Source organism: Dromiciops gliroides, chromosome 2 (genome assembly GCF_019393635.1).
Source record: "Dromiciops gliroides isolate mDroGli1 chromosome 2, mDroGli1.pri, whole genome shotgun sequence".
NCBI lineage: Eukaryota > Metazoa > Chordata > Mammalia > Microbiotheria > Microbiotheriidae > Dromiciops > Dromiciops gliroides.
The window spans coordinates 310,092,427-310,119,115 of NC_057862.1; the positions used below are offsets into that span (position 1 = coordinate 310,092,427).

General features: G+C 41.1%; 5 protein-coding genes across 5 annotated transcripts; all 5 read left to right on the plus strand.

Annotated features, from left to right (window-relative positions):
• The first annotated feature begins 378 nt into the window (after positions 1-378).
• LOC122744475 (protocadherin beta-3-like) lies at positions 379-3,247 on the plus strand. The gene has a single exon (XM_043989976.1). The coding sequence runs from the start codon at positions 473-475 to the stop codon at positions 2,861-2,863; it is 2,391 nt and encodes a 796-aa protein (XP_043845911.1). The 5' UTR covers positions 379-472; the 3' UTR covers positions 2,864-3,247.
• Positions 3,248-8,273: 5,026 nt separating this feature from the next.
• Positions 8,274-12,082, plus strand: LOC122744364 (protocadherin beta-16-like). The gene has a single exon (XM_043989828.1). The coding sequence runs from the start codon at positions 8,426-8,428 to the stop codon at positions 10,811-10,813; it is 2,388 nt and encodes a 795-aa protein (XP_043845763.1). The 5' UTR covers positions 8,274-8,425; the 3' UTR covers positions 10,814-12,082.
• Positions 12,083-12,988: 906 nt separating this feature from the next.
• On the plus strand, positions 12,989-17,785 carry LOC122744424 (protocadherin beta-4-like). The gene has a single exon (XM_043989910.1). It carries the CDS (start codon positions 13,677-13,679, stop codon positions 16,065-16,067), a length of 2,391 nt encoding a protein of 796 aa, XP_043845845.1. The 5' UTR covers positions 12,989-13,676; the 3' UTR covers positions 16,068-17,785.
• A 100-nt stretch (positions 17,786-17,885) lies between these two features.
• LOC122743019 (protocadherin beta-16-like) lies at positions 17,886-20,746 on the plus strand. Its single transcript, XM_043987663.1, has one exon. It carries the CDS (start codon positions 18,356-18,358, stop codon positions 20,744-20,746), a length of 2,391 nt encoding a protein of 796 aa, XP_043843598.1. The 5' UTR covers positions 17,886-18,355.
• Positions 20,747-22,168: 1,422 nt separating this feature from the next.
• Positions 22,169-25,979, plus strand: LOC122743020 (protocadherin beta-16-like). The gene has a single exon (XM_043987664.1). The coding sequence runs from the start codon at positions 22,182-22,184 to the stop codon at positions 24,558-24,560; it is 2,379 nt and encodes a 792-aa protein (XP_043843599.1). The 5' UTR covers positions 22,169-22,181; the 3' UTR covers positions 24,561-25,979.
• The last annotated feature ends 710 nt before the right edge of the window (positions 25,980-26,689 follow it).

The window sequence follows — 26,689 nt, forward strand, 5'->3', positions numbered from 1 at the left end:
TTATTTATGCGTGGAAAATTATATTACAAATGAAACAAACGATTAAACGCAGAAAATATTTTGGGTTTTTTTGTTTTGTTTTAAACGCAGAAAATATTGAAAGAGGAAATAAAATAATTTATGTCACATGCCACATGTTGGGGAAATGCCTTTGTCTAGGGTCAGGTCCTAGCTTACTGTCACGATTTTCCTTATATTTATGAGAATATGAAAGGCAGTATTAGAACACTTGGTGGCGCTGTAGGCTAAGAAGGCAGAAAAGAACAAAAACCCGATTGGATTTACTGATGCAGCATTCCCGGAAGAACAGAGGACTGGCATTGTCAAGCAGAAGAGAAGAGAAGAGGCTTTGTTAGCTATAGCTCGGGAGGAACAGAGCACAGGGACAGTGGCAGTCACTCGAATAACCCCGAGATTAAAGCCTAAGGGATCAAAGACTAAGAAGGCATAGTTGAAAACCGAAGAGCTCACAATGGAGCCTGAAGCGGGGACAACGCGACGACAAAGGCAAGTTCTTCTTCTCCTTGTTTTTCTGTGGGTGTCAGAGGCTGGTTCAGGTCCCCGGCGGTATTCGGTGGTTGAGGAAATGGAGAGCGGTTCCTTTGTAGCCAATGTGGCAAATGACTGGGGTATGGAAGTAAGGGAGCTTTCAGCCAGGGTGGGGCGGATCGTCCTGGACAACAATAAAGAGTACTTGCAGCTTAACCGGGAGACTGGGGATCTGCTCCTGAAAGAAAAACTGGACCGAGAGGAGCTATGCGGCCCCACCGAGCCCTGTGTGCTGTCTTTTCAGATCTTACTGGAAAATCCCTTGCAGTTTCTCCAGTTTGAGCTGCAAGTGCAAGATATAAATGATCATTCACCCATGTTTCTGGACACTGAGATGCTCCTGAAAATATTAGAAAGTACAACGCCGGGAACTTCCTTTCTATTAGAAACTGCACAGGATTTAGACGTAGGAAGGAATGGACTCCAAGATTATACCGTTAGCCGCAACTCCCATTTCCACATTAAAATCCGAGAGAGCGGGGAGGGCAGGAAATATCCGGAGCTTGTACTGGATAAAGCACTGGATCGCGAGGAGGACCCTGAGGTCATTTTAATCCTCACAGCATTGGATGGGGGATCTCCACCCAGGTCTGGGACTGCTCTGGTCCGAGTCTTGGTTATGGACATCAATGACAATGCCCCTGTGTTTACTCAGCCTCGATATGAGGTTAGGATCCCCGAGAATAGCCCCATCGGTTCCCTGGTTGTCACAGTCTCTGCTGCAGATTTAGACACAGGAAATAATGGAGAAATAACATATACACTCTTCCACTCATCAGAAAGTATACGCAAAACTTTTCAAATCAATCCCACCACTGGGGACCTTCGTCTGGGGGCACATCTAGATTATGAGACAATTCAGAATTATACAGTAAGAATTCAAGCCACTGATGGAGGGGGCCTTTCAGAGAAATGTACTGTTTTTGTCCAGGTGACCGATCTGAACGACAATCCCCCGGAACTGACCATGTCGTCATTAACCAGTCCCATTCCTGAGAATTCACCTGACTCTGTTGTGGCTATTTTCAAGATCCGAGATCCAGACTCCGGGGATAATGGCAAGATGCTTTGTTTCATTCAGGATCATCTTCCTTTTGTCTTAAAACCGTCCGTCAAAAATTTCTATACTCTCTTAACAGAGGGAGCTCTGGACAGAGAGAACAGGTCCGAATACAACATCACCATTACCGTCACGGATTTAGGCTCCCCCAGGCTCAAAACCGAGTACAATATCACAGTAATCATCTCTGATATCAATGACAATCCCCCAGCATTTAGTCAGACAACTTATACAGTATACCTCAGGGAGAACAACAGCCCCGTCCTCCACATTGGCACTGTCAGTGCCAGTGACAGGGATTCAGGAATTAATGCCAAAATCACCTACTCCCTACTGCATCCAGAGACTGGAGACCTGCCCCTCTTCTCCTATATCTCCATCAACTCAGACAATGGACATCTCTATGCCTTGAGATCTCTGGATTATGAAGCCATCCAAGCTTTCCAGTTCACTGTGAGGGCAACTGATGGAGGCTCCCCAGCCCTCAGCAGCCAGGCTCTGGTTCAGGTTGTGGTACTTGATGAGAATGACAACTCTCCCTTTGTGCTGTACCCATTTCAAAATGGCACAGCCCCCTGCAATGACCTGGTACCCAGAGCAGCAGAGCCAGGTTACCTGGTGACCAAGGTGGTTGCTGTGGATGGAGATTCAGGGCAGAATTCCTGGCTTTCCTACCAACTGCTGAAGGCCACAGAGCCAGGTCTCTTCAGTGTGTGGGCCTACAATGGGGAAGTTCGCACAGCAAGGCCCATCAGTGACAGAGATGCCATCAAACAGAGGCTTCTCGTGCTAGTGAAGGACAATGGGCAACCACCTCTATCCACAGCAGCCACACTGAATGTGCTTCTGGTGGATGGCTTCTCTGAGCCATATGTGAAGCTTCCAGATGAGCCCAAAGATGAGCCACAGACTGATTCTCTCACAATCTACTTGGTCATTTCTTTAGCTTCAGTCTCCTTTCTCTTTTTAGTCTCTGTCATACTCTTCATCACTGTATGCCTGTGGAGGAGAAAAAGGGGGATTGTGGAGCGAGGAAACTTTTCCACTGGAGGCTCCTTTCCAGGACACTTTGTGAATGTCAGTGGCACTGGGACCCTGTCCCAAAGCTACCAATATGAGGTCTGTCTGACCAGTGACTCAGGGGGAGATGAGTTCAAGTTCTTGAAGCCCATTATTCCCAATCTCTCTGCTTCAATTATTCAGAAGGATCCAGAAGAAATAACACCCTTTCCTAATAGCATTGGTTTCAGTTAGAAATTGAAAAAGAATGTTTCTAAGCATTGATCATTTTCATTGATTTTTCAATATCCTTCATGTCAGAGAAGAATTGAATTGACGCATTTCCCTTCTACACATTCTATTCTGTAGAATAATGATATGATTAATTACCTGAGTTTTTAACTATTTTATGCATGCCTCTCCCTCATCCCCCTCCCTTGTTTTTGTAATGGAATATGACCCTTTATATGGGAGCTCAAAAGGGCACTCAGCAATTGAAACTTGACATCTGCATTCTTCTAGCTTCTCTGTATAGTCCCCCTTAGCTATGAAGAACTGAGCCCCTTTAGCTCCTCTGCTCTGTATTATCTACTGTATTCTCTATCTTCCACAACACCATGATTTCTAGCCTTTCTAATTTTCAACACAATAAAAATAGTGTCACTGAAAGTAATGAGCTTATTCAGAAAGCAGAATATGTACTCTTGATTCTCTTGTGTAGTTGGTATTCTTGGGAACTTTTGATGCTAGGGCTCTTCTCATTGGGATTCAATGTGCATCTATGCTTTCTCCCCTCTCCCCTTTTCAGGTGTATTATAATCACATGAATAAGATTTTCTTATGGTAATTATTTTTTGAGATTTAGCACTAGAAAGTTGTCAACAGGGTCAAACATTTTCCCCCCAGCAACTATGAGAACAATCTCATTCTAAGATGCTGTGGCTGAAAAAACTTTTTATATCCTTTGGTTTGAAGACTGGCTATCTAAAGACAGAAGGCCAATGGTCCAGGTAGAAAATGGCAGAAGTGGGGCAGCTAGGTGGCGCAGTGGATAAAGCACCGGACCTGGAGTCAGGAGTACCTGGGTTCAAATCCAGCCTCAGACACTTAACATTTACTAGCTGTGTGACCCTGGGCAAGTCACTTAACCCCAATTGCCTCACTAAAAAAAAAAAAAGAAAATGGTAGAAGTGGGGTTTGAACCCAGGCTTTCTTACCCCAACCCTTTAGTTCTTTCCACTATTCAATGATGCTTTCTATATTAAAAAAAAATCACAGATCCTCGGAATATTGGCATAAAAATTATTGAAAGGTCAATAATTTTCTTATGCTTCATTATATTATTCCCAAGTATAATCATGTTGATTGGAAAATATACATGATGAAAATAATTTTATATTTTGGAGGACATTTTTTAAAGCCCAATGGAACCTTTGTTCCCTACTTTTACAATAAAATGCTTTTTAGGAATTTATAATCCAAACCAAAGTGTAATGAGGACAAATTTTCTATGTAGCCACAACATATAATAAACCTATATTTCATCTGAAATGCCCAAAACTTAAATGCAACAATTTCAATTAATTATGATTTCATATAACTGAATTGACTTCTAAGTTTAGGATATCATATTCTCAAAATGATCCTTATTTTCTTTATTGTTTGTTTTATGTAGGGTTTTTAATTTTATTTATTTTGTTATTTTTTTATGTAGTTTTGAAAGGACCAAGTTTGTCTTGTGCTGAGAACTCATTTGGCAATAGAGACAAGTGTAGAAAGAACATGCCTCATGGCCATAAAAACCATTCTTCATACATTAATTCTTCATGAGCTCCTATCATGGATCACTTTGAATTGACTTTGTTGCTAAATTGCTCCAGTAAGACAAAGAAATGTCCATGAGTGACTAGTCTTTGCTAGCCTAAAGTATTGGTAGGGGAAGGGGGAAGGAAATGGAAAAAGGAATGAGAGCATAAGGAAAAAAAAGGAGGTGGAGCAAGAAAAAAAAAAGAAAATATAGAGATTCTAAGGTTGTTTTCCCTTTTAACATTCCTCTTTTCCCTTTGCTTTTTTTTTTTAATTTTTTAGTGAGGCAATTGGGGCTAAGTGACTTGCCCAGGGTCACACAGCTAGTAAGTGTTAAGTGTCTGAGGCCGGATTTGAACTCAGGTCCTCCTGACTCCAGGGCCGGTGCTCTATCCACTGCGCCACCTAGCTGCCCCTTCCCTTTGCTTTTGATGGGGATGTTCATCTTTATCAAGTTTATAGTAAACAAAAAATAAAATTAGAAAGAAAAGAGAAAGTATAACTAAAAAGCAATGTTCAGGTGAAGGATTCCTTCAAGCATCACTTACTTGTATCAGTGCTGTTGTTTGCCTACCCCTAAATTATAGAGATCTTAAAATGTTGTAGTGTAGTTTATGCAAGACAGTCTAGTTTCATGGATAGAGGAGAACTCCCTCTGGAATTCAAGTTCCACCTTGGACATATACTACCAGCTAAGATTTCTTTTTAAAATTAAATTATTATTTTTAATCAAAACCTATTTTTCTCTTCCTTTCACCTTCATCCTGAGGTGTGTGTGTGGGGAGACAGAGACAGAGAGAGAGAGACTTGGCAACAAATACACATTCAAGAAAATAAATTCCCATATTGTCTGTGTGAAACAAATATTTCTCATTCTCTTCATTGAGTCTATCACCTCTCTGTCAAGAGGTGGATAGCATACATTTTCAAAGGTCTCTAGAATCATGGTTGTTGATTGTGTTGATCAGAGTTCTTAACTCTTCCAAACTTGATTACTTTATGATGTTGTTGCTATGCATAAATTTTTCTCCTGGTTCTGCTTATCTGGTTCTTCTTTAGTTAATAAAAATGTTCCCGTTTTCCTTTTTATCATGTCATACAACTCAATAGCATTCCATTCAGCAATTGATGTACAATCCTTTCATATTCAGTTCTTTGCCACCACAAAAAGTTGCTATACATATTTTTGTACACAGCAGTCCTTTCCTTTTTATTTGGATTCTTTGAGTTATACAGCTATCAGTAGTATTACTAAGTCATAGGGTTTCTGCAATTTAGTAAAATTTTGGGCATAGTTCAACATTGTTTTCCAGAATGGCTGGACTAATTCACGACATTAAAGTGCATTATTGTGCATGTTTTCATGAATTATGTCCAACATTGTCATTTTCCATCTTTAGTCAATTTTCCCAAGCTAATGAGTTACTTTAATTTGCTTGTCTCTAAGTATTAGTAATTATTCCACGCATTTTTTCACATTGGTTTTGGTAACTTGAATTTCTTCCTCTAAAATCTGTCTGTTCATTTATCAATTGAGAAATTGATCTTATTTTTCTAAATTTGAATCAGTTTCCTACACAACTTATAAATTTTCAGGAAACTCTCCTCCCCTTCAGTAATCTTTTTCTCTTCTAATCATAGCTTGCAACTAAAATTTCATTACAACTATCACTGTACAGAAACTTATTAACATTACTTCATTCTTCTCTTGTAGATAGGCTCAGGGAAATAACCCAGTCAAACCAATATTTCTTTGAATTTGAATCCCCCAAGAGTAACACAAGAAAGGAATTTCATGACCTTTTAGTTCATTTAGTACTGGTTTCACACAATGATGAATTTGGATCTTCCATAAGCTCATATATAGGTATTTACATCCTGATGGAAAATTTCCAGAAACTCTAACCACATAATGACTTCTACGTACCGAACCTCCCTACTTATCCATCTTCAGTTACTGCTACTTCCCTTTTCACCAGTATAGCAATTCTTCTTCCAAAATCTCTGAACACATGGTGCTTATTTTGTTTCCAATAGCCTACAGAAGGGAATGCCTTCTAGAGCTCCTCTCCACCTATCTAAAAATGTCCATTCCTTAAGGGCCAGTTCAAGTTCCATCTCCTCCAGGAGCCCTTTTTAGACAGCTCACACAGGTCTCTTCCACATTTAAATGCTTATTGACCACGTATTCTTTCTTTCAGAAAAAAATGCCCATCAAAACTTCTCGAAATTCTTCCCATCTTTTAATCTTTTCTTCCACATGAGACTGTAAAGTCCTTGAAGGAATGAAACAGTGTTTCTTTTAATCTTTGAAAAATATAAACCTAGTCTACTACTGGCCAACTAGCCAGATGTTCAGCTATTTCTTAACCTTTTAATAAAATCGACAAGGTTTCAACTCTCAAAGAACACAACTAAAAAGGTTTTGGTAAGAAAAAAGACATTGATGGGGCAGCTAGGTGGCGCAGTGGATAGAGCACTGGTCCTGGAGTCAGGAGTACCTGAGTTCAAATCTGGCCTCAGACACTTAACACACACTTACTAGCTGTGTGACCCTGGGCAAGTCACTTAACCCCAATTGCCTCACTAAATTTTTTTTTTAAATACATTGAGCACTTAACAATTTTATTAACTAAATTAATTTATGTGACCCAGAGAGTCGAGTATTTTCACCAGTCGTTGTTATCTTTTTCATAAAACTTGACACATGATGGAGTTCCTGGTTAAGACACTCAACTATGCAAAGAATCTGTGAATGCAACATCATAGGGAGCTCCCCAAATTTCTACCCATGGAACTTTCTGGCCACATTTCCCCTCAAATAGTGTTATGCTTTCAGTACCAATAGCTAACAGAGTCTAGGTTATGTCATGTAGCCTTTTGAAAATTTTCTATATTAAATATTATAAATCCATGAAGTTTGATGATATAATCTCGATAGTAGATGAAACATAAATACTTCAAGAGATATTTTACAAGGTTACTTCATGACTAGATCCTGAAGACTTTATAAGAATTTTTAAGGTTGGAGTATCTCTTTTATACTTATAAATAAACTTTAAAATAAAAATTAACTAGATATCTTTAATGATCTCATATGATCTCAGCATTTTAAAAAGTGCCTGGAGAAATAGATATACATTGAGTAGGGCAAAAGAAATAGATACATCTGATTTATGTTTCTTATATCCTTCCTGATATTTTTCTTCAGTTCCCAATTGTTCCTTTGAACTATTTGAGCATGTTAGAGTAGTGTTGATGAAGCTATGAAAGCACCTTGCCTCCAAGTCCTTATCATTGTGTAGGGATGGCCCTGGGTTCTTAAAGATTTTCTCATTAGATTGCAAACTTTGGCAGTCCCTGTGCAATTGGGGGAAAAGAGACTAGGATATGGACTTATGCTTGATTATAGGTCTGTCATCCAAGCACTAACATAGGTAAGTTTCCAGTCATCTGCAGGTTGGCTGCAGTATTGTGACTCTTCACCCACAGCCAGTGTTCTACACCAGTTGTTGAGTGTTATCTGTGTTGGTAGAGGGATTGCCTGCATCTGTGAAATACGGATCCTTGACAGCCCTCAGAGCTTTTTCAAAACACACAGAAACCAGAACCAGAGTTCTTGCTTTACCCCCTGTAAGAACACCATCCCCATAGGATGTTAATGTTTGAATCAAGTTGGCGAGACACACTGACGAGATTTTTTTATTGTGGCTGTGAAAGAGGCCGATTAGGTCTTTGAAAGGACACGAGGTGGCGCTGCAGGCTATGAAAAAGAAGAAAAAATGCATTTCAGATGCCAGTTCCAATAGGTTGAGATACAGGCAGTCACAGAGGGTCCTGACAGGGCATGCGCCGTTAGCCAGCGCTGGGAAGAGGATAGGGAAGCCGAAAGGCTTTTTTTCTCTTTACATTTCGGAGGTTTGGACTGGCCAGTTGCTGTGGTGTAACCCTAAGGTGCTGTTAGAGGCCGAGCTGGGTCCTACTTTCTGAAAGGAGGCCCCTGGAAGAACAATGGAACCCCGACTGGAATCAATTCCACTCCAAAGGCAAGTTCTCCTTCTTGTTTTGTTTTGTGTGTGTGTGTCGGCTTCTGAACCCGGGAGGTTTTCAGTGGCAGAGGAAATGGAGAGTAGATCTTTTGTGGGTAATGTGGCAAAGGCCCTGGGCTTGGATGTTAGGGAACTGTCTGCCAGGGGTGCTCGGATTGCTTCCAAAGGGAAAAAACAGCATTTACAACTCAACATTCAGACTGGGGATCTGCTCCTAAAAGAGAAACTGGACCGGGAGCAGCTGTGCGGCCCTGCGGAGCCCTGTGTCCTGCCTTTCCAGATTTTACTGGAAAACCCCTTTCACATAATTCCTGCAGAACTGAGAGTGCTAGATATAAATGATCACGCGCCCATGTTCCCAGACACTGAAATGTTCTTGAAAATCCGCGAGAACAGCCCACCAGAGTCTCTATTTTCTCTGAAAAACGCGCTAGATTTGGATGTAGGTATCAACAATGTTCAGAACTATACGGTCAACCCCAACGCCCATTTCCTCATTCGCACTCGAACCCGCAGCGATGGAAAGAAGTACCCGGAGCTGGTCTTGGACAAAGCCCTGGATCGTGAGGAGCAGCCAGAACTTGTCTTAACCCTCACAGCGATAGATGGTGGGTCCCCACCGAAGTCCGGGACTGCCCAAATCCGAGTCCTAGTTGTGGACATCAATGATAATGCTCCTGTATTTGCTCAGCCCCAATATGAGGTTCAGATCCCTGAGGACAGCCCCATTGATTCCCTGGTTGTTACTGTGTCTGCCAGAGACTTGGACACAGGAAGCAATGGTGAAATCTCATACACACTTATTCAAAGTTCTGAGGAGATTAGCCAAACGTTCAAAGTAAACCCCTTCTCGGGAGAAATTCGATTGAAAAAACAAATGGATTTCGAGATAATTCAGTCATATGAGTTGGATATTGAAGCCACCGATGGTGGAGGCCTTTCTGGAAAATGCACTGTCCTAATCTATGTAATAGATTTAAATGACAATCCTCCAGAAATAGTATTGTCTTCCTTAAATAGCCCCATTCCTGAGGATTCATCTGAGGTCGTCGTCGCTGTTTTCAGCATTTCAGACCGGGACTCAGGAGACAAAGGGAGGATGGTTTGCTCCATCCAAGACAATGTCCCCTTTCTCCTGAAATCGTCTTTGGAGAACTTCTATACCCTGGTAACTGATGGAATCCTGGACAGAGAGATCAGAGAGGAGTACAACATTACCATTACTGTCACAGATTTGGGATCCCCCAGGCTTAAAACTGAGCAAAACATCACAGTGCTGATCTCTGATGTCAATGATAACCCTCCAGTGTTTACTCAGACTGCCTATATGCTATATCTCCAGGAGAACAACAGCCCTGCTTTCCACATTGGCAGCATCAGTGCCATTGACAGGGACTGGGGTTCCAATGCCAAAGTCACCTACTCCCTGGAGCCTCCAGAGACTGGAGAGCTGCCCCTCTTCTCCTACATCTCCATCAACTCAGACAATGGCCACCTCTATGCTCTGAGATCCCTGGATTATGAAGCCATCCAAGCGTTCCAGTTCACTGTGAGAGCTACTGATGGTGGTTCCCCAGCCCTAAGCAGCCAGGCACTCGTTCAGTGTGTGGTTCAGGATGAGAATGACAACTCTCCCTTTATGTTGTACCCTTTGCAGAATGGAACATCCCCCTGTAATGACCTAGTACCAAGGACAGCTGAACCAGGTTACTTGGTCACAAAAGTGGTGGCTGTGGATAGGGACTCAGGACAGAATTCCTGGCTTTCCTATCAGCTGCTCAAGGCCACAGACCCAGGGCTCTTCACAGTGTGGGCCCATAATGGAGAGGTGCATACAGTGAGGCCCATCAGTGACCGAGATGCCATCAAGCAGAGGCTCCTAGTACTAGTGAAGGACAATGGACAGCCACCTCTCTCCACAGCAGCTACACTAAATGTGCTTCTTGTAGATGGATTCTCTGAGCCTTACATGCAACTCCCAGATACACCCAAGGAGCAGGCCCAGACTGACTCCCTCACAATTTATTTGATCATTTCTCTAGCTTCTGTCTCTTTCCTTTTTCTCATTTCCATGATTCTGTTTATTGTTGTGTGCTTGTGGAGAAGGAAGAAGAATGTCACTGATGGCAGTCAATTTAGGCTCAATAGTTCATTCCCAGGCCACTTCGTGGATGTTGGGGGTACTGGGACCCTGTCCCAGAGCTACCACTATGAGATGTGTCTGACCAATGATTCTGGCACTGGTGAGTTTAAGTTCTTAAAGCCCATTATTCCCAGCCTCCACATTCAGGATAGTGGGAGAGACTTGGAAGAAAGCCCTCCCATCCAAAAGAGCTTTGGGCTGGGTTAAGTATCTGCCAAACTGAGATTCTATATTAATAATCCTGAATATTTGTTATAAAAAATTTTGTTTTAAGGAAGAATTAGTTTATAAATTGGATGTATATTATGCTATATTCTATCCTTTCTGCATGTAATTAATGACATTTTAACACAAAGAGTAAAATATGAAAATGGATTATTTTCACTCCCAAATGTTTGAAATAACATTTAATTTTCTTGGAAAAGCTACATATGAGTATGATTATTATACAGAGAAGGTTCCCAAGTGTTCTTTTTACAAGAAAAATACATTTTAGGTGCCTAAAGCCCTGTTTTAGTATTTTCAAACCCCAATAATAGGGTTTTTTAAACCTCTTTCCTAGGGTTAAAATCTGGTCTTTATTAAGTTTTGAAAATTGAAGTGACAACCCAAGACAATCAGTAAATTTATGTTAATAAATTACTGTCGATTGAGAAATCAGCATATTTTTATGTCTTCAATCAGGTTGCAGGGTAAAAGTCAGGATTCACTTCACCCTGCTGTGAAAGTGTGATCTTTTTATTTATATCACAGTAATCTCCGTACTTTTCCTTACCCTACTTTAGCATTTCTTTCCTTATTTTGTCACCTAGAATTGAGGTATTTTTGAACATTTCATGTTTTAAAAATATCTACTAAAATGCTTATGATGAATATAGATGCAATATAGATATACAGTTTTTATTTAGTCCTCAACACTTCTAAGCTGACATTGTGGAAATTTAATAAATGTTTATGGAGCTGGACTTCATTGATACAAGATGTTTCCTAATCTGAGTACTACACCTTGTCTATTTCAGCCATATTTTTGATTGATGGACGATTATCCAGAACAAACTTACAATAATTTAGTTCCAAGTTGTTATTTAATGGTGCTCCAGTTTTAATATATATAAGTTGGAAAATGTTTTAATGTTCAAAATTCATTTTTATAATCTCAACAATCACCTTTGTGGATATGTTTTCTAGTATAGGTATCACTTTTTTATTGGAATAATAATTTTCCAGTGTACATAGCTAAATTCAACGTAGTGCTCCAAACAAATCACTTTTCTTGTATTGCTTTGGGTGTTGATTGCATTTATATGTGTCAATTTAAATTAATAGAAATATGACCAGCCCAATAAGGTGGAAATCTGGATGAACTTGGAAAAGTGAATTTGGGTTGAATTAATTAAAACAACTTGTTTTACCTAAGTAAAAATTTCACCTTTATTGCCCATTCAGGTCTCATGCAGACATTGATTCTCTCTCTCTCTCTATGTATATGTGTGTGTATATATGTATATATATATATATATATATATATATATATATGTATATATATATATATATATATATATATATTCTCTTTACTAATCCATATCAACTAATCACTTTGGGAAAATTTACCCTGTAAATTGGCAGCTCTCCACTTTATCTTTATCTTCTTTCTATGTAAAACAAATAGTATGGTTTCCCTTGAAGGCTAGATGGATTATTTTCAACAATGAGCTGCAAGATATTACAGGGGAAATTTAATGAGATAGATTTGTGAAATGAAGAGATACTATGAAGTCCAAGAAAGTGATTATCTGGATAAATAAATATTGGTTTGACTAAAAATGAATTATTATTTCAATTACATGTTTGTTCCTTTAAAAAACATAATATAATCCTTCAAATACTCTGATATGATGTTGAGTAGGTCACTCCCCCTCTCTTGGCCTCCATTTTATCACTTGTAAAATAAAGAATTGTATATCAATAAGGATAAGTATAATCCTAACATTTTATGATTCAAATGATTTTATTAAGATACCTGGGGTGGGAGGCAGCTAGGTGGCACAGTGGATAAAACACTGGCCTTGGATTTAGGAAGACCCGCGTTCAAATCCAGCCTCAGACAGTTGACACTTACTAGCTGTGTGACCCTGGGCAAGTCACTTAACCCTCATTGCCTCGCAAAAAAACCCCAAAACAAACAAAAAAACAAACAAAGATGCCTTGGGGTAGAATTAAAGAATTTATATGTTTTTCAAGACATCAAGTTACACGATAAATACAATAAAATAAATACAATAAAAATAGTTTATATTGAAGTAAAATTGTTAACTACCTATTTAAATTATGGCTTGTTCAAACTTGATACCCCTTGTATCTGTGAGCAGCTTAATTGACAAGAGTCAATATTGTTCTCTCTATCCATAATTGATGTGTTGGGGGAAAACAGCATGATTTCCTTGGTTTTCATAAAGCACCATAACTAAAATAGATTAGTAGACAACTAGGTGAGTCGTAAATAGAGTAGAGGACTTGTAGTCAGGGAGGCCTGAGCTTGAATACTACCTCAGACACTTACTAGCTGTGTGATCCTGGACAAATCACTTAGTCTTTCTATGCCTTAGTGTCCTCATCTTTGAAATGGAGGTAATAATAGCATCTACCTCTAAAGGTTATGATGATTAACTGAGTAGAAATATGTAAAAACACTTTGCAGAACCTAAAGCCCTATATAAATGCTAGCGATTATTGTTTTCATTATTTTACATGAAAGGATATGTATTTCTTATTGAAACGGATTTAAAGAGTAATTTGTCATTAAGGACGCATGGTGGCGCTATAGACTAAGAAGGCGAATAAAATACTGCAGATCCTGCAGACTGCCTTACTTAGAGAAAACAGCATACAAAAGACAATCCCCGGAAGGGAACATTTTCTAAGCCATAGCTGGGGCTAAAAAAGAAATACTCGTAATTGCTATCTGGGGACGCAAAAAACCTCATCGCAATCCCTTGGATCAAGAAACCAGAGTTGATTGTTTCAGCGATTTCTCTACTGAAAGGACTGCACAGTTTACCCCACCACAACAATGGAGACTGCGCCACGGAAAGCTCCTAAGAACAGGCAAGTAGTATTTCTTATTATTGTGTTACTCCTTTCTGAGGCGGTTTCAGAGCTGCAGCGGTACTCCGTGGCGGAGGAAACTGAGAGTGGTTCCTTTGTGGCAAATGTTGCAAAGAGCCTGGGGTTAGAGGTAGGGGCTTTGTCATCCCGAGGCGCGAGGGTGATCTCTGAGGATAAGAAGCAATATCTGCAGCTGAAACGTGACACTGGGGATCTTCTTATAAAAGAGAAGCTGGACCGTGAGGAGCTGTGTGGCCCTGACGAGCCCTGTGTGCTGCCTTTCCAGATTTTACTGGAAAACCCTTTTCAGTTCTTCCAGGCTGAGCTGAGGGTACAAGACATAAATGACCATTCGCCCACGTTCCCAGAATCTGAGATGATCCTGAAAATATTAGAAAGCACTACTCCAGGTTCTGTGTTTCCACTAAAGATCGCGCAGGATTTAGACGTTGGAATAAACAGTCTCCAGAACTATACTATCAGTACTAATCCCCATTTCCTCGTCCTCACTCGCACACGCAGTGATGGAAGAAAGTACCCGGAGCTGGTGCTGGACAAAGTGCTCGATAGGGAGGAGCAGCCTGAGATCACTTTAACTCTCACAGCATTAGATGGGGGGATTCCACCCAGATCCGGGACGGCTCAAGTCCGAGTTCTGGTTATGGACATCAATGACAATGCCCCTGTTTTTCCTCACTCCCGGTATGAGGTTGAAATCCCAGAGAACAGCCCCATAGGCTCTCTGGTCGTTACCGTGTCTGCTCGGGATTTAGACACAGGGATCAATGGAGATATATCCTACACCATATTCCAAGCTTCGGATGAAGTCAGTCAAACCTTTGGAGTAGATCCCATTTCAGGAGAGATTAGACTGAAAAAACGACTGGATTTCGAGGCAATTAAAAAATATGAGGTGGATATTGAGGCAATAGATGGCGGGGGCCTTTCTGGAAAATGCACTATTGTGGTTCAAGTAATGGATCTGAATGACAATCCCCCGGAACTGACTGTGTCCTCACTTACCAGTAATATCCCAGAGAACTCCTCAGAGACCGTGGTCGCTGTTTTCAGCATCCGAGATCGAGACTCCGGGGACAACGGAAAGATGATATGTTCCATCCAGGAAGATCTTCCTTTCTCCCTGAAACCAACTTTCAAGAACTTTTACACACTGGTCACAGAGGGAGGGCTGGACAGAGAAAGGAGAGCCCAGTATAACATCACTGTTACCGTCACAGATTTAGGGTCCCCGAGGCTCAAAACCGAGCACAACATTACGGTATTCATCTCTGATGTCAATGACAATCCCCCAGTGTTTACTCAGAAAACCTATACACTCTATCTCAGAGAGAACAACAGCCCCGCCCTCCATATTGGCAGCGTCAGTGCACATGATAGGGATAAAGGAACCAATGCTAAAGTTACCTACTCCCTGCTGCCTCCAGAGACTGAAGACTTTCCTCTCTTCTCTTACATCTCCATCAACTCTGACAATGGACATCTCTATGCTCTGAGATCCCTGGATTATGAAGCCATCCAAACTTTCCAGTTCACTGTGAGGGCAATTGATGGAGGCTCCCCAGCCCTGAGTAGTCAGGCTCTGGTTCAGGTCGTGGTCCTAGATGAGAACGACAACTCTCCCTTTGTGCTGTACCCCCTGCAGAATGGCACAGCTCCCTGCAATGACCTGGTGCCCAGGGCAGCAGAGCCAGGTTACCTGGTGACAAAAGTCGTGGCGGTCGATAGGGACTCAGGACAAAATTCCTGGCTTTCCTACCAGCTACTCAAAGCCACTGACCCAGGACTCTTCACTGTATGGGCTCATAATGGGGAAGTTCGCACAGCAAGACCCATCAGCGACAGAGACACCATCAAGCAGAGGCTTCTGGTTCTGGTGAAGGACAATGGGAAGCCTTCTCTGTCCACAGCGGCCACGCTGAATGTACTCCTGGTGGACGGATTCTCTGAGCCACATGTGCAGCTCCCAGACACAAAGAAGGAGCAAGTCCAGAATGACTCCCTCACTGTCTATTTGGTCATTTCTCTTGTTTCAGTCTCATTCCTCTTCCTGGTCTCTGTATTCCTTTTCATAGCTGTGCGCTTATGGAAAAGGAAGAGAAATGCTGCAAATGGAATTTGCTTGGCGACTAGTGGCCCCTATCCAGGTCACTTAGTTGACATCAGTGGCACAGGGACTCTTTCCCAGAGTTACCAGTATGAGGTGTGTCTGACCAGTGGCTCAGAAAATGGAGAATTCAAGTTCCTGAAGCCCATTATTCCCAGTCTCCAAGCTCAGAATACTGAGAGAGACTTAGAAGAAACTCCACCTTTTAGGAGTAGCTGTGACTTCAATTAGAGGTATGAAGCGATGACAATGCAGTGTGATTTTGTGATATGTGTTGTGGACGTTGCCCCGGTAGTCCTTTATTGCTTGGATTAATAGTTACTGTATATACTACTCTTTGAAAATGTTTTGACTTCTTCAGGTTGGACATTCCAGTCATTTGGATACTCATGCATTGCCTTCATTTACATTTTCTTCATTTTGAAGTCAGAGGACAGAATTTTGTATATGATTGAAAAATGTAGGGCTCACATTTGAACCCTAACCCATCCTCTGAGCTCATAAGAATACTCTGCTTGTTGTAACTTGTATCTCCCTACCACTAAACTTTACAGAAACAATGAAGATGAGTATAACGTGGATGTTAGATACTCTAAAATTATCATGGACTTAGGTCAATCTTTGTTATCATCTGTACTTTACAGTTTCATATTATCTTCCCATATTGCTTTAATACAAGTAAATGCAGTGCTTTGCTCTACAGTTTTTTTTCCTACAAAAGGTCATAATTATTCTCAAGCTTAGCAGTTTCTCTTAGCAAATTCAACTTATTCAACTCCATGTCCACTTCTGTGTGACATTTTAGAAATAAAATTATTATATACGTGCTTGAAAATTAGCATCATATACCAACTGAAATAATTTTAATTCAAGAAACATAAACCTATTTTAGGAAATAGACACATTTTCATCGAATATAATTTTAAATAGGATTTTATGTGATTATCTCATACCCAACAAATATTTGGAGCTTCTATGAGGAGTCTTTAAAGGTACACCTATTTCATGTCTTTAATTTTTAATTTGCGGTTTTGGAACTTTATATTATAGTTATTTGCCAGCACTACTTCCCCGTGCCCAAAGAACTATCCTTTATAACAGATAAAAACAGTTGATCAAAATAAACAATCAAAATGACCCCATCAGACTGAGAGTGCTAGGTTCCACACCTTAACTCACCACCTCTCTACTGAGAGAGATAAATTGTGATTCATCATGTACTCTAGATACAGGATTGGTTGCTACATTTAACTTAATTCTAAGGTTTTTTAGTGTTGTTTTCATTTAAGTTCTTGTAGTCCCTATTTACAGTATTACCTTGATTCTATATTTCCTTTCCATCAGTTCATACTTGTCTTCTCATGTTTCTGACGTGCACCTATCCGTTTTTTCTTATAGATTAATACTATTCAATTACATTCATCTACCACAATTGTTCTGCTATTCTGTAGTCAATGAACACCTTTGCTACTTGCAAAGTCTGTTTTGCTATGAATATTTTGGTATATATGGGACATTTGTTTAGATCATATCCCAATTTCACATATAGAAATAAACAGATGTCTTTGATTATCTCAAGGACCTTGAGTATATTAACAAAGTGATTGGAAAATTGTGAATTGGTTTGATCCAAAAGAAACAAATGTAATTTTTCTGAATCTTCATATTCTTCACTGCTTTCAATACTATTTCAGTGTGTCTGGATAATTATCTTAAACTAGAATTTAGTAGTAGATTAAGTCCCTCCTCCATAATACAACACAAAACAGTTCTGTACCCAAATGTATTGTCAAACACTGTCCTAGAGTTTAAATATTTTGTTTATCCCCCTTGAACCTATGTGCACTTGCAAATATCTCTTCCTAAAGGTGGTTAAAATGATTTTATTATGCTCTTTATCCCCCACTACACCTCTTGTTATTCTCCTTCTCCTCTTGCTCTCTTTGCCTCTGCTCGCTCTCTCTCTCTCTCTCTCTCTCTCTCTCTCTCTCTCTCTCTCTCTCTCTCTCTCTCTCTCTCCATCCCATCCTCCTCAACCAGGAGATACACAATGTGGGTGATTGATGTGTTTTATCATTTCTCCACATTAGTCTGTACAGCTTTCCAACTCCTTTATGCACAAGAGCATGGAGCTTCATATCCTGAATAGCAAAGGACTCTATAAACATTGGTTGCAACAGACAATCAGATAGTTGACATACTTGGCGGAACAAAACCAAATATAAAAACATCAGTTTTAACTTTTAGTAGCGACACTAGGTGGAGCTGCAGGCTAAGGGGGAGACACTATGGCTCTGCAGATGGTTTTTTTTTAGCAACTGTGAAACAGACTGGAAGCCTGGGACAAAGGCAAAGGAAGGGACACTATTAGCTGGAGCTGGGAAAAGATACAAGTCTGGGTCCTGTGCTGCTCACGGACAGGTTTAGAACCTGGCAGATCGATGTGAGTTACAGAATCCGGATCTTATTTGAGGTGGAGCCGGGCCATTCAAGCTGAAAAGGAGACAGCCAAAGGAACAATGGACCCCGAAAGGAAAGCAATTCTACGGCAAAGGCAAGTCCTGTTTCTTGTTTTTTTGCTATGGGTGTCTGAGGCTGACTGCGAGCTGGGGAGGTTTTCGGTGGCGGAGGAGATTGAGAGCGGCTCCATTGTGACAAACCTAGCAACGGCCCTAGGGTTAGAGTTAGGAGATCTGGCAGCCAGAGGGGCCCGAATCGCTTCCAAAGGAAACAAGCAGCATTTGCAGCTCAATCGAGAGACTGGAGATTTGGTCCTAAAAGAGAAACTGGACCGGGAGGAGCTGTGCGGTTCCGCGGAACCCTGTCTGCTGCCTTTCCAGATCTTACTGGAAAACCCTTTAAAGATACTTCGGGCCGAGCTGCGGGTGGCAGACATTAATGACCATTCGCCCGTGTTCCTAGAACCAGAGATGCTCCTGAAAATCCCGGAAAATAGTGTTCCGGGTACCGTTTTGCCTCTAAAAAACGCCGAGGATTTGGATGTAGGAAGTAACACTGTGCAGAACTATACCATCAGCCCTAATTCTCATTTCCACCTTCAAACACTTAGCCGCAGTGAAGGCAGGAAATTCCCAGAGCTGGTGTTGATCAAAGCTCTGGATCGTGAGGAGCAGCCCGAGCTCACGCTAACCCTTACGGCCATAGATGGTGGGTCCCCGCCCAGGTCTGGAATGGCTCGCGTCCGCATAGTGGTTTTTGACATTAATGATAATGCTCCTGTTTTTATTCAACCTCGATATGAGGTTCGGATCCCTGAAAACAATTCCATTGGCTCCCTGGTCGTCACCGTCTCTGCTAGAGACTTAGACGCTGGAAATAACGGAGAAATATCGTATTCGCTTTTTCATAGTTCTGAGGAAATTATCAAAACTTTTGAAGTAAATCCCAACTCAGGAGATATTCGACTCAGAAAAAAACTAGATTTTGAGACAGTTCAACGGTATGAGGTAGATATTGAAGGAACTGATGGCGGTGGTCTTTCCGGGAAATGTATTGTAATTGTTCAGGTGATAGATGTGAACGACAATGTCCCTGAACTGACCGTGTCGTCATTTACCAGCCCCATCCCAGAGAATGCTCCTGAGACTGTGGTGGCTGTTTTCAGTGTATCAGATTTGGACTCGGGAGAAAACGGAAGGTTGGTTTGCTCCATTCAAGAAGATATCCCCTTTACTCTGCAACCTTCCATAGACAATTTTTATACCTTGGTAAAAGAAGGAACGCTGGACAGAGAGAGTAAGGCCCAGTATAACATCACAATTACTGTCACGGATTTGGGGACCCCGAGGCTCAAAACCGTGCACAACATCACGGTGTTCATCTCCGATGTCAATGACAACTCACCAGTTTTCACTCAGACAGTATATACACTCTACCTCCGGGAGAACAATAACCCTGCCTTCCACCTTGGCAGTGTCAGTGCCAATGACAGGGACTCAGGGATCAATGCCAAAATCACCTACTCACTGCAGCCTCAAGAACCTGAAAATTTATCCCTCTTTTCCTATATCTCCATCAATTCAGACAATGGCCACCTATATGCTCTGAGATCCCTGGATTATGAAGCCATCCAAGCTTTCCAGTTCACTGTGAGAGCTACTGATGGTGGTTCCCCAGCCCTGAGCAGCCAGACTCTGGTTCAGGTTATGATCCTAGATGAGAATGACAACTCTCCCTTTGTCCTGTATCCTTTGCAAAATGGCACAGCTCCCTGCAATGACCTGGTGCCCAGGGCAGCAGAGCCAGGCTACCTGGTGACCAAGGTGGTGGCTGTAGATGGAGACTCAGGGCAAAATTCTTGGCTTTCTTACCAGCTCCTCAAGGCCACAGACCCAGGACTTTTCACTGTGTGGGCCCATAATGGGGAAGTACGAACATCTAGGCCCATCAGTGACAGAGATGCCATCAAGCAGAGGCTCCTGGTGCTGGTGAAAGACAATGGGCAGCCACCTCTGTCCACAGCAGCCACGCTGAACGTGCTTCTGGTGGATGGATTCTCTGAACCATATGTAAAGCTCCAAGAATTTAACAAGGAGCCAGTCCAGACTGATTCTCTCACTCTCTACTTGGTCATTTCTTTGGCTTCTATCTCTTTTCTCTTCCTATTCTCTATCATCTTGTTCACAGTATTACACCTATGGAGTAAGAAAAGAGATGCTTCAGACAACAGCCACTTGGGCCCCAGTGGTCCCTTCCCAGGCCATTTGGTGGATGTCAGTGGCACAGGGACACTGTCCCATAGCTACCAGTATGAGGTGTGTCTGACCAGTGGTTCTGGGACCAGTGAATTTAAGTTCTTGAAGCCAGTTATTCCCAGTTTCCCTGCTCACAGTGATGGGATGGATTCAGAGGAAATTGCTACCTTTCAGAATACCTTAGGATTTAGTTAGAGATGAAATTACTCCCCCTCCACTCCCCCTTAATTCTATCAAGAGCACTTTTCCCCTCTCTTGCTCTGAATGAGACTTTTTAAAAAATTAGGATTTGTTCTTTATGTTAAGTGCTGGTTTATCTAGTTTATCCATTTTTAAAACAAGTTTTAAATGTTCTTTCCCACCTTTGTATAATAAAAATTGAGCACATCCTTCAGAACATGTCATTCCATTGCATTACTGGATTTTCAGGTAACATTCCTTGAGATGTTTCTTCTGTCTATAACCAAATTTGCCCTCAAATAAAGTACATTTTGTACTATCAGTGAACATGTATGAGGATATTCTTTCTAAACCTTTTACTTACCTTTGAATGAATTCAATTATGTACAAGTTATATATTTTTAAAATCCCATGGGTTTTCTCTGCCCATTTTTCCTTTCAGGGAGTGCTATGAAATAGGATATATCCACAGGCACAATTTTAGTGATTGTATAAGGTCATTATTTTCTCTTGTTGGATTATGTATCAGCTGCTCAGGAGGTTGAGGATTTTTTCCTTTTTGTGTTAGAATTTATTGTCATTCTCTTCTCAAATATAATGATTGTATCTGATTCTCTGAAGATTTGTTGCGTTTACCAGGTGAGAAAATAAATGCATGTGAACCATATCTCTTTTCCTCGCAATTTACCATTGAAAGAACCATATACTGGAAGGGTGACTATAGGTGTCTTTATGGAACCCAGAGAAGAATGCCCTCAGCAATTTTGACAGTTGCATATACTCTATAAATTATTTCCTTTCTCTCTAAAGTTCTTGGTAATTGATTCCGTTTTCCTTTGCAAGTGTAATTGTGGCAAGACTATTCCATGAGACCAGTTATGATGCTACAAGCAGATGAAGAATATTACAGTTATGTGGAGTGGCAGGTTAGTTTTGTAGGAAAGAATGAAAGGGGTGTGTGTGTCAGAGTATTCCATAAATAGATATTTTCCTTTTCATTTAACTCTATCTTCATTACTTCTCTACTCTTACAAAGTATTTTGTGCTTATCTAAAACACTGTGCTCAAATTTTTTTACATCTCCTGAAACACACATTAGAAAATATCCATTTTGCAAGAATCAATAGGTTTTAAGCATTTTTACTGGACTGAGCAATCCTTGCGTTATTTGAATGAGACACTTGGTGGCGCTGTCGTCCAGGAAGGAGACGAAAAGAAAATCCCAGAGCAAAACGTTCAGTCACATTATCCTCATTCCTTTCTGAAAAGTAGCAGGGTTTGCAGGGCGCTTTCAGGCTCTACCTAAATCCTGACTTCTGATCTTGGAAACGCTGTCGTAGCTGGACTCTGAGCAGTGGAGTCCGGTGCCCATTCCGCAGTATTTTCTGACTTGGAGTCACCACCACAGCAACGCTGTGCTTAGTGATCAGTCGGTGTGGAGGAGACAGTGATGGCGCCAGAGCCGCGGGCAAGGATCAGGCAAGTTCTCTTTGTCTGTATTTTTCTCTTTGGGGGGGTCCGCGTGGCGTGTGAAACCGCTCGCTATTCTATAGCTGAAGAAATAGCGAGCGGCTCCTTCGTGGCTAATTTGGCAAAGGACCTGGGTCTGGATGTGAAAGCGCTGCCTTCTCGGCAGGCTCGGCTCGTTGCGGACGGTAACGGGAAGTATTTCCTACTGGACCTGAGAGCAGGGGAACTGGTCACAAAGGACAGAATAGACAGGGAGGAAATATGCGCCCAGATGGACGAATGCATCATCCGTTTTGAATTATTGCTGCAAAATCCACTGAGGTTCTTCCGGGCTGAGGTGGCCATTTCTGATGTCAACGATCACTCGCCTCAGTTCCCAGAAGATGAATTCGTTTTAAAGATTCCTGAATTGACTCCTATTGGAACTCGCTTCCCCCTGGAGAGTGCCCAGGATTTAGACGCGGGGGAAAATACCCTGCAGAACTACACTCTCTCTCCACCAAGTGAGCTCTTCGTTTTGCACACTCGGGAGCGCAGCGATGGCAGCAAGTACCCGGAACTGCTCCTGGCAAAGGCCCTGGACCGCGAGGAGCGACCTGAACTTGAGTTCGTGCTCACCGCCGTGGACGGCGGAATCCCTCCCAGCTCGGGAACAGCCAAGATCCGTATCGTTGTCCTGGACGCAAATGACAACGCCCCAGTGTTCTCTCAGTCTCTGTACCTAGCTACTGTTGCAGAAAACAGTCCGGCGGGCTCTGTAGTGACGACTGTATCTGCAGCTGACTCAGACCAAGGTAGTAATGGAGAAGTGGCTTACTCATTCAGTCAAAATGCCGGCAAAGGTCATCGTGTTTTCCAGATTGGCGCTCTGACGGGAGAAATTCGAATCTCCAAACCTCTGGATTTTGAAATGACTGAGAAGTATGAACTGAGTGTTCGGGCCACCGATGGAGGGGGGCTATCCTCGCACTGTAAAGTCCTCGTGGAGGTGGTGGATGTGAATGACAACCCCCCTGAGGTGACAGTGACTTCTCTCTCCACTCTACTCCCTGAAGATTCTTTGCCTGGAACAGTGGTGGCCCTTTTTAGCGTCCGGGACCGGGACTCTGGGGACAACGGGAAAGCATCTTGCTCCATTCCAGAAGACATCCCCTTCATCCTGAAACCGACTTTCAACAATTACTATGAGCTAGTGACAGATGCAGTCTTGGATCGGGAAAGGGTTTCCAGCTATAACATAACGGTCACTGCTGTAGACTCCGGATCACCCAGTCTCTCAACTCGGGAGACTGTCACAGTGCAAATATTAGATATCAACGATAACCTGCCTCTCTTCAACCAATCATCCTACACTATGTATGTAACTGAAAATAACAGTCCTTCCTTGATGATTGGAGGGGTAAATGCTACTGATTCAGATTCGGGGCAGAATGCTAAAGTCACATATTCTATCTGGCCTGAAAACAAAAGTTCTCCCTTTTCATCCCCATTCATTTCCATCAATTCAGAAAATGGACACGTCTACATTCTGAAGACTCTTGATTATGAGGAAATCAAAGACTTCAAAGTGACCGTGCAAGCGTCAGATTCAGGGTCCCCATCCTTGAGCACTAATGTCACAGTATATATAGTCATTGTAGATGAAAATGACAATGCCCCAGTTATTTTATATCCTATGCAGAACCACTCTGCTTCCTACAATGAACTGGTCCCAAGGACAGCTGAAGAAGGTTACTTGGTCACCAAAGTGGTGGCTGTGGATGAAGATTCAGGTCAGAATTCCTGGCTTTCCTTCCAGTTGCTCAAGGCCACAGACCCTGGGTTGTTCGTTGTATGGTCGCATAATGGAGAAGTTCGAACTGCAAGGTCTATCAGTGACAGAGATGCTATCAAGCAGAAACTTATTATCCTTGTAAGAGACAATGGCGTCCCAATGTTCTCTACTCCTGCAGCTCTAGACCTTCTTCTCGTGGATGGCTTTTCAGAAGCCCATATGCATGTCCCAGATTCCACTGAAGAGGAGAGGCATGATGACACATTGACTGTGTATTTGGTTATTTCATTGGCTTTAATTTCCTTTCTCTTTCTAGTTTCCATCACAATCTTTATAATTATCAAGGTGTATAAGAGGAAACAGCTGAGGGAGAGATCCCATTGCTCTGGCCATTTTGATGATGCTAATAATTTCCCAAGAAATTTGGTGGATGTTAGTGGCACAGGGACTCTCTTTCAGACATACAAATATGACTTATGTTTAACAGATGACTCTGGTAATAGTGAATTTAAATTCCTCAAACCTATTATCCCCAGTCTCCCACCTCAGCTGGAGAATAATGAAATGTTCCCTCAGGGGAATTAAAGCTTTTCCCAATATTGATGCAGAGGAGAACGGAAAATAGTAATACTTTGACCTTGCTTAACATGTTTTCCAGAGTGAGATAGGGATAGAGGTATATGAAGATTTCTCTATAGTATAAGCTTGTCCCTATGTAGTCTTTGTATCTTTGCTATACTTACTTTTGATTATGGGTCTTCTTTTTTGAAAGCATGTTTTGCTTTTTGTAGAGCTATTTCTTAACTCTATAATTTTAACAATTTAGTTTAGAAACTAACATACCTAATGGGCAATTTTTGGAAGTACAATATATGATCATGTCTAGCCCTTGGCAAACAGTGGGTGTTTATATGCTTTAACATTAGTGTACGACATAGGATGACTAGAATGATTCACAGAAAGATGGCATTCAGAAAGGGGGAAAAAAAGAAATGTTGAAAAGAAATGTCAGGAAAACTACAATGTTTCTTTTGAACTGTCTAGACTAACTGAAGAGTTGAAAGACATTTGAAGGAATGGTTATGGTTATTAAATATTGATGTGTTATATTAAAGATTTTAATTCCAAAATTAAATTTGGCTCTTATATGTCACAAATTGATTTTATAGAGACAAAATTTGGAAGACCCTGCAAATAAGAAGTGAAGACTCATGCATAACACAAACTTATACTAGTGATATTAAGAATAATAATATCCATAAGATAGCACTACTGTTTCTACCAACTTCACAAATCCTCCAACACTAGAACAATTTTCAACTCTCTTCCCTTTCATTCCATACCATTACCATGTGCTACTTAATTTCTTTGGCAAATTTTTTTGTGAGTTGTTTCTTTTCCAATCCCATAGATATTACCCAGCTACATCATGTTTAGGCTTCTAAAAGATCTCCTAATTAGCCTTCCTACCTTTCCTCATTTTACTTTATTCTTGAACATCTATACTCTGCACAGCTGAAAGAGTCATCTTTAAGTATAGATTTGACAATGAAATTGCCATTCTCAGAGTCTAGTTTGCCTCCCACTTACCTTGTGAGCCAAATTTAAATATTTTTGGTAGAAGGAAAACAGAAGCAAAGTAGCTATTGTGGCAAAGCTAACTTGCTAAAGTATGTCTTAATAATAAAACCATACATAACAGAACCTTAACACTTATCAACAAATATTTTAGGCACCTATTCCATACATTCTATTGTGTTTGCACTAAGGAAGACACAAAGATAAATATAATAAAGTTTCTATCCTTAAGTAACTGACAGTCTAGCAGGGATGAATAAGATACACACATACGACTGTATTCAACAATATAATCAGTATCATAAGATCAAAGTTGCAAAGCTGTGTTTGGGGCTAAAATTCTAGCTATACTGTCTAAAAATCTAATGAGTGGTTGCCAATAAATTAGAAGCTTTAGCGAGAGTTTAGACTTTTAAGCATAGACTTTTAAGGAGCATAAGAATTTGGTTAAGAGAGAGAAAGAGGCCTAGATGCCTTCATCTATCTCAGGGAGCCAGCATTTCTTGCCCCCCTGAGGTCCTCTCCAAAGAGAGAGAAGAGTGAGCCTCACCCCTTCTTTGTCCCACAGGCCTCTTGTGAAACTGAGAACATCCCATCCACATGCACACACAGCTGGAAGGACCCTTGTAAGTAATTTAGTGCAATCTGCTCATTTTACAGATTAGGAAACTGAAGGCCAGAGAGGTAAAATGACTTTCCCAAAGTCATTCAGGTTATAAGTAATAGAGCCATGCAAATTAAGGTAAGAAATTCATAAGAGAAATAAAAAACTATGAGATCAAATTAGAGGGTGATCATGAAGAGCTGTACTGTCAAATGAATGTATGAATTTAACTGATTTGATCTTGTTTTTTGTCATGGCATGTGGAGCCAGCAAAACATTTTTAAGAATAGTTGTTAAGCTAGCTGTGTGACCCTGGACAAGTCACTTAACCATCATTGCCCTGCAGAAGAAAAAAAGAAAAAAAAAGAAAGAATAGTTGTTAAGGATTCCCAGTAACTAGTGTCTAGGATATTATTATGCATATGGTAGGTACCTATTTGATGTTTGTTTTCTTTAATTGGCATGAGTTTGAACATGAGCATCTATCTGACTTTAATCCCCATCCTACACACATCTTAGTTCATATTCTTTT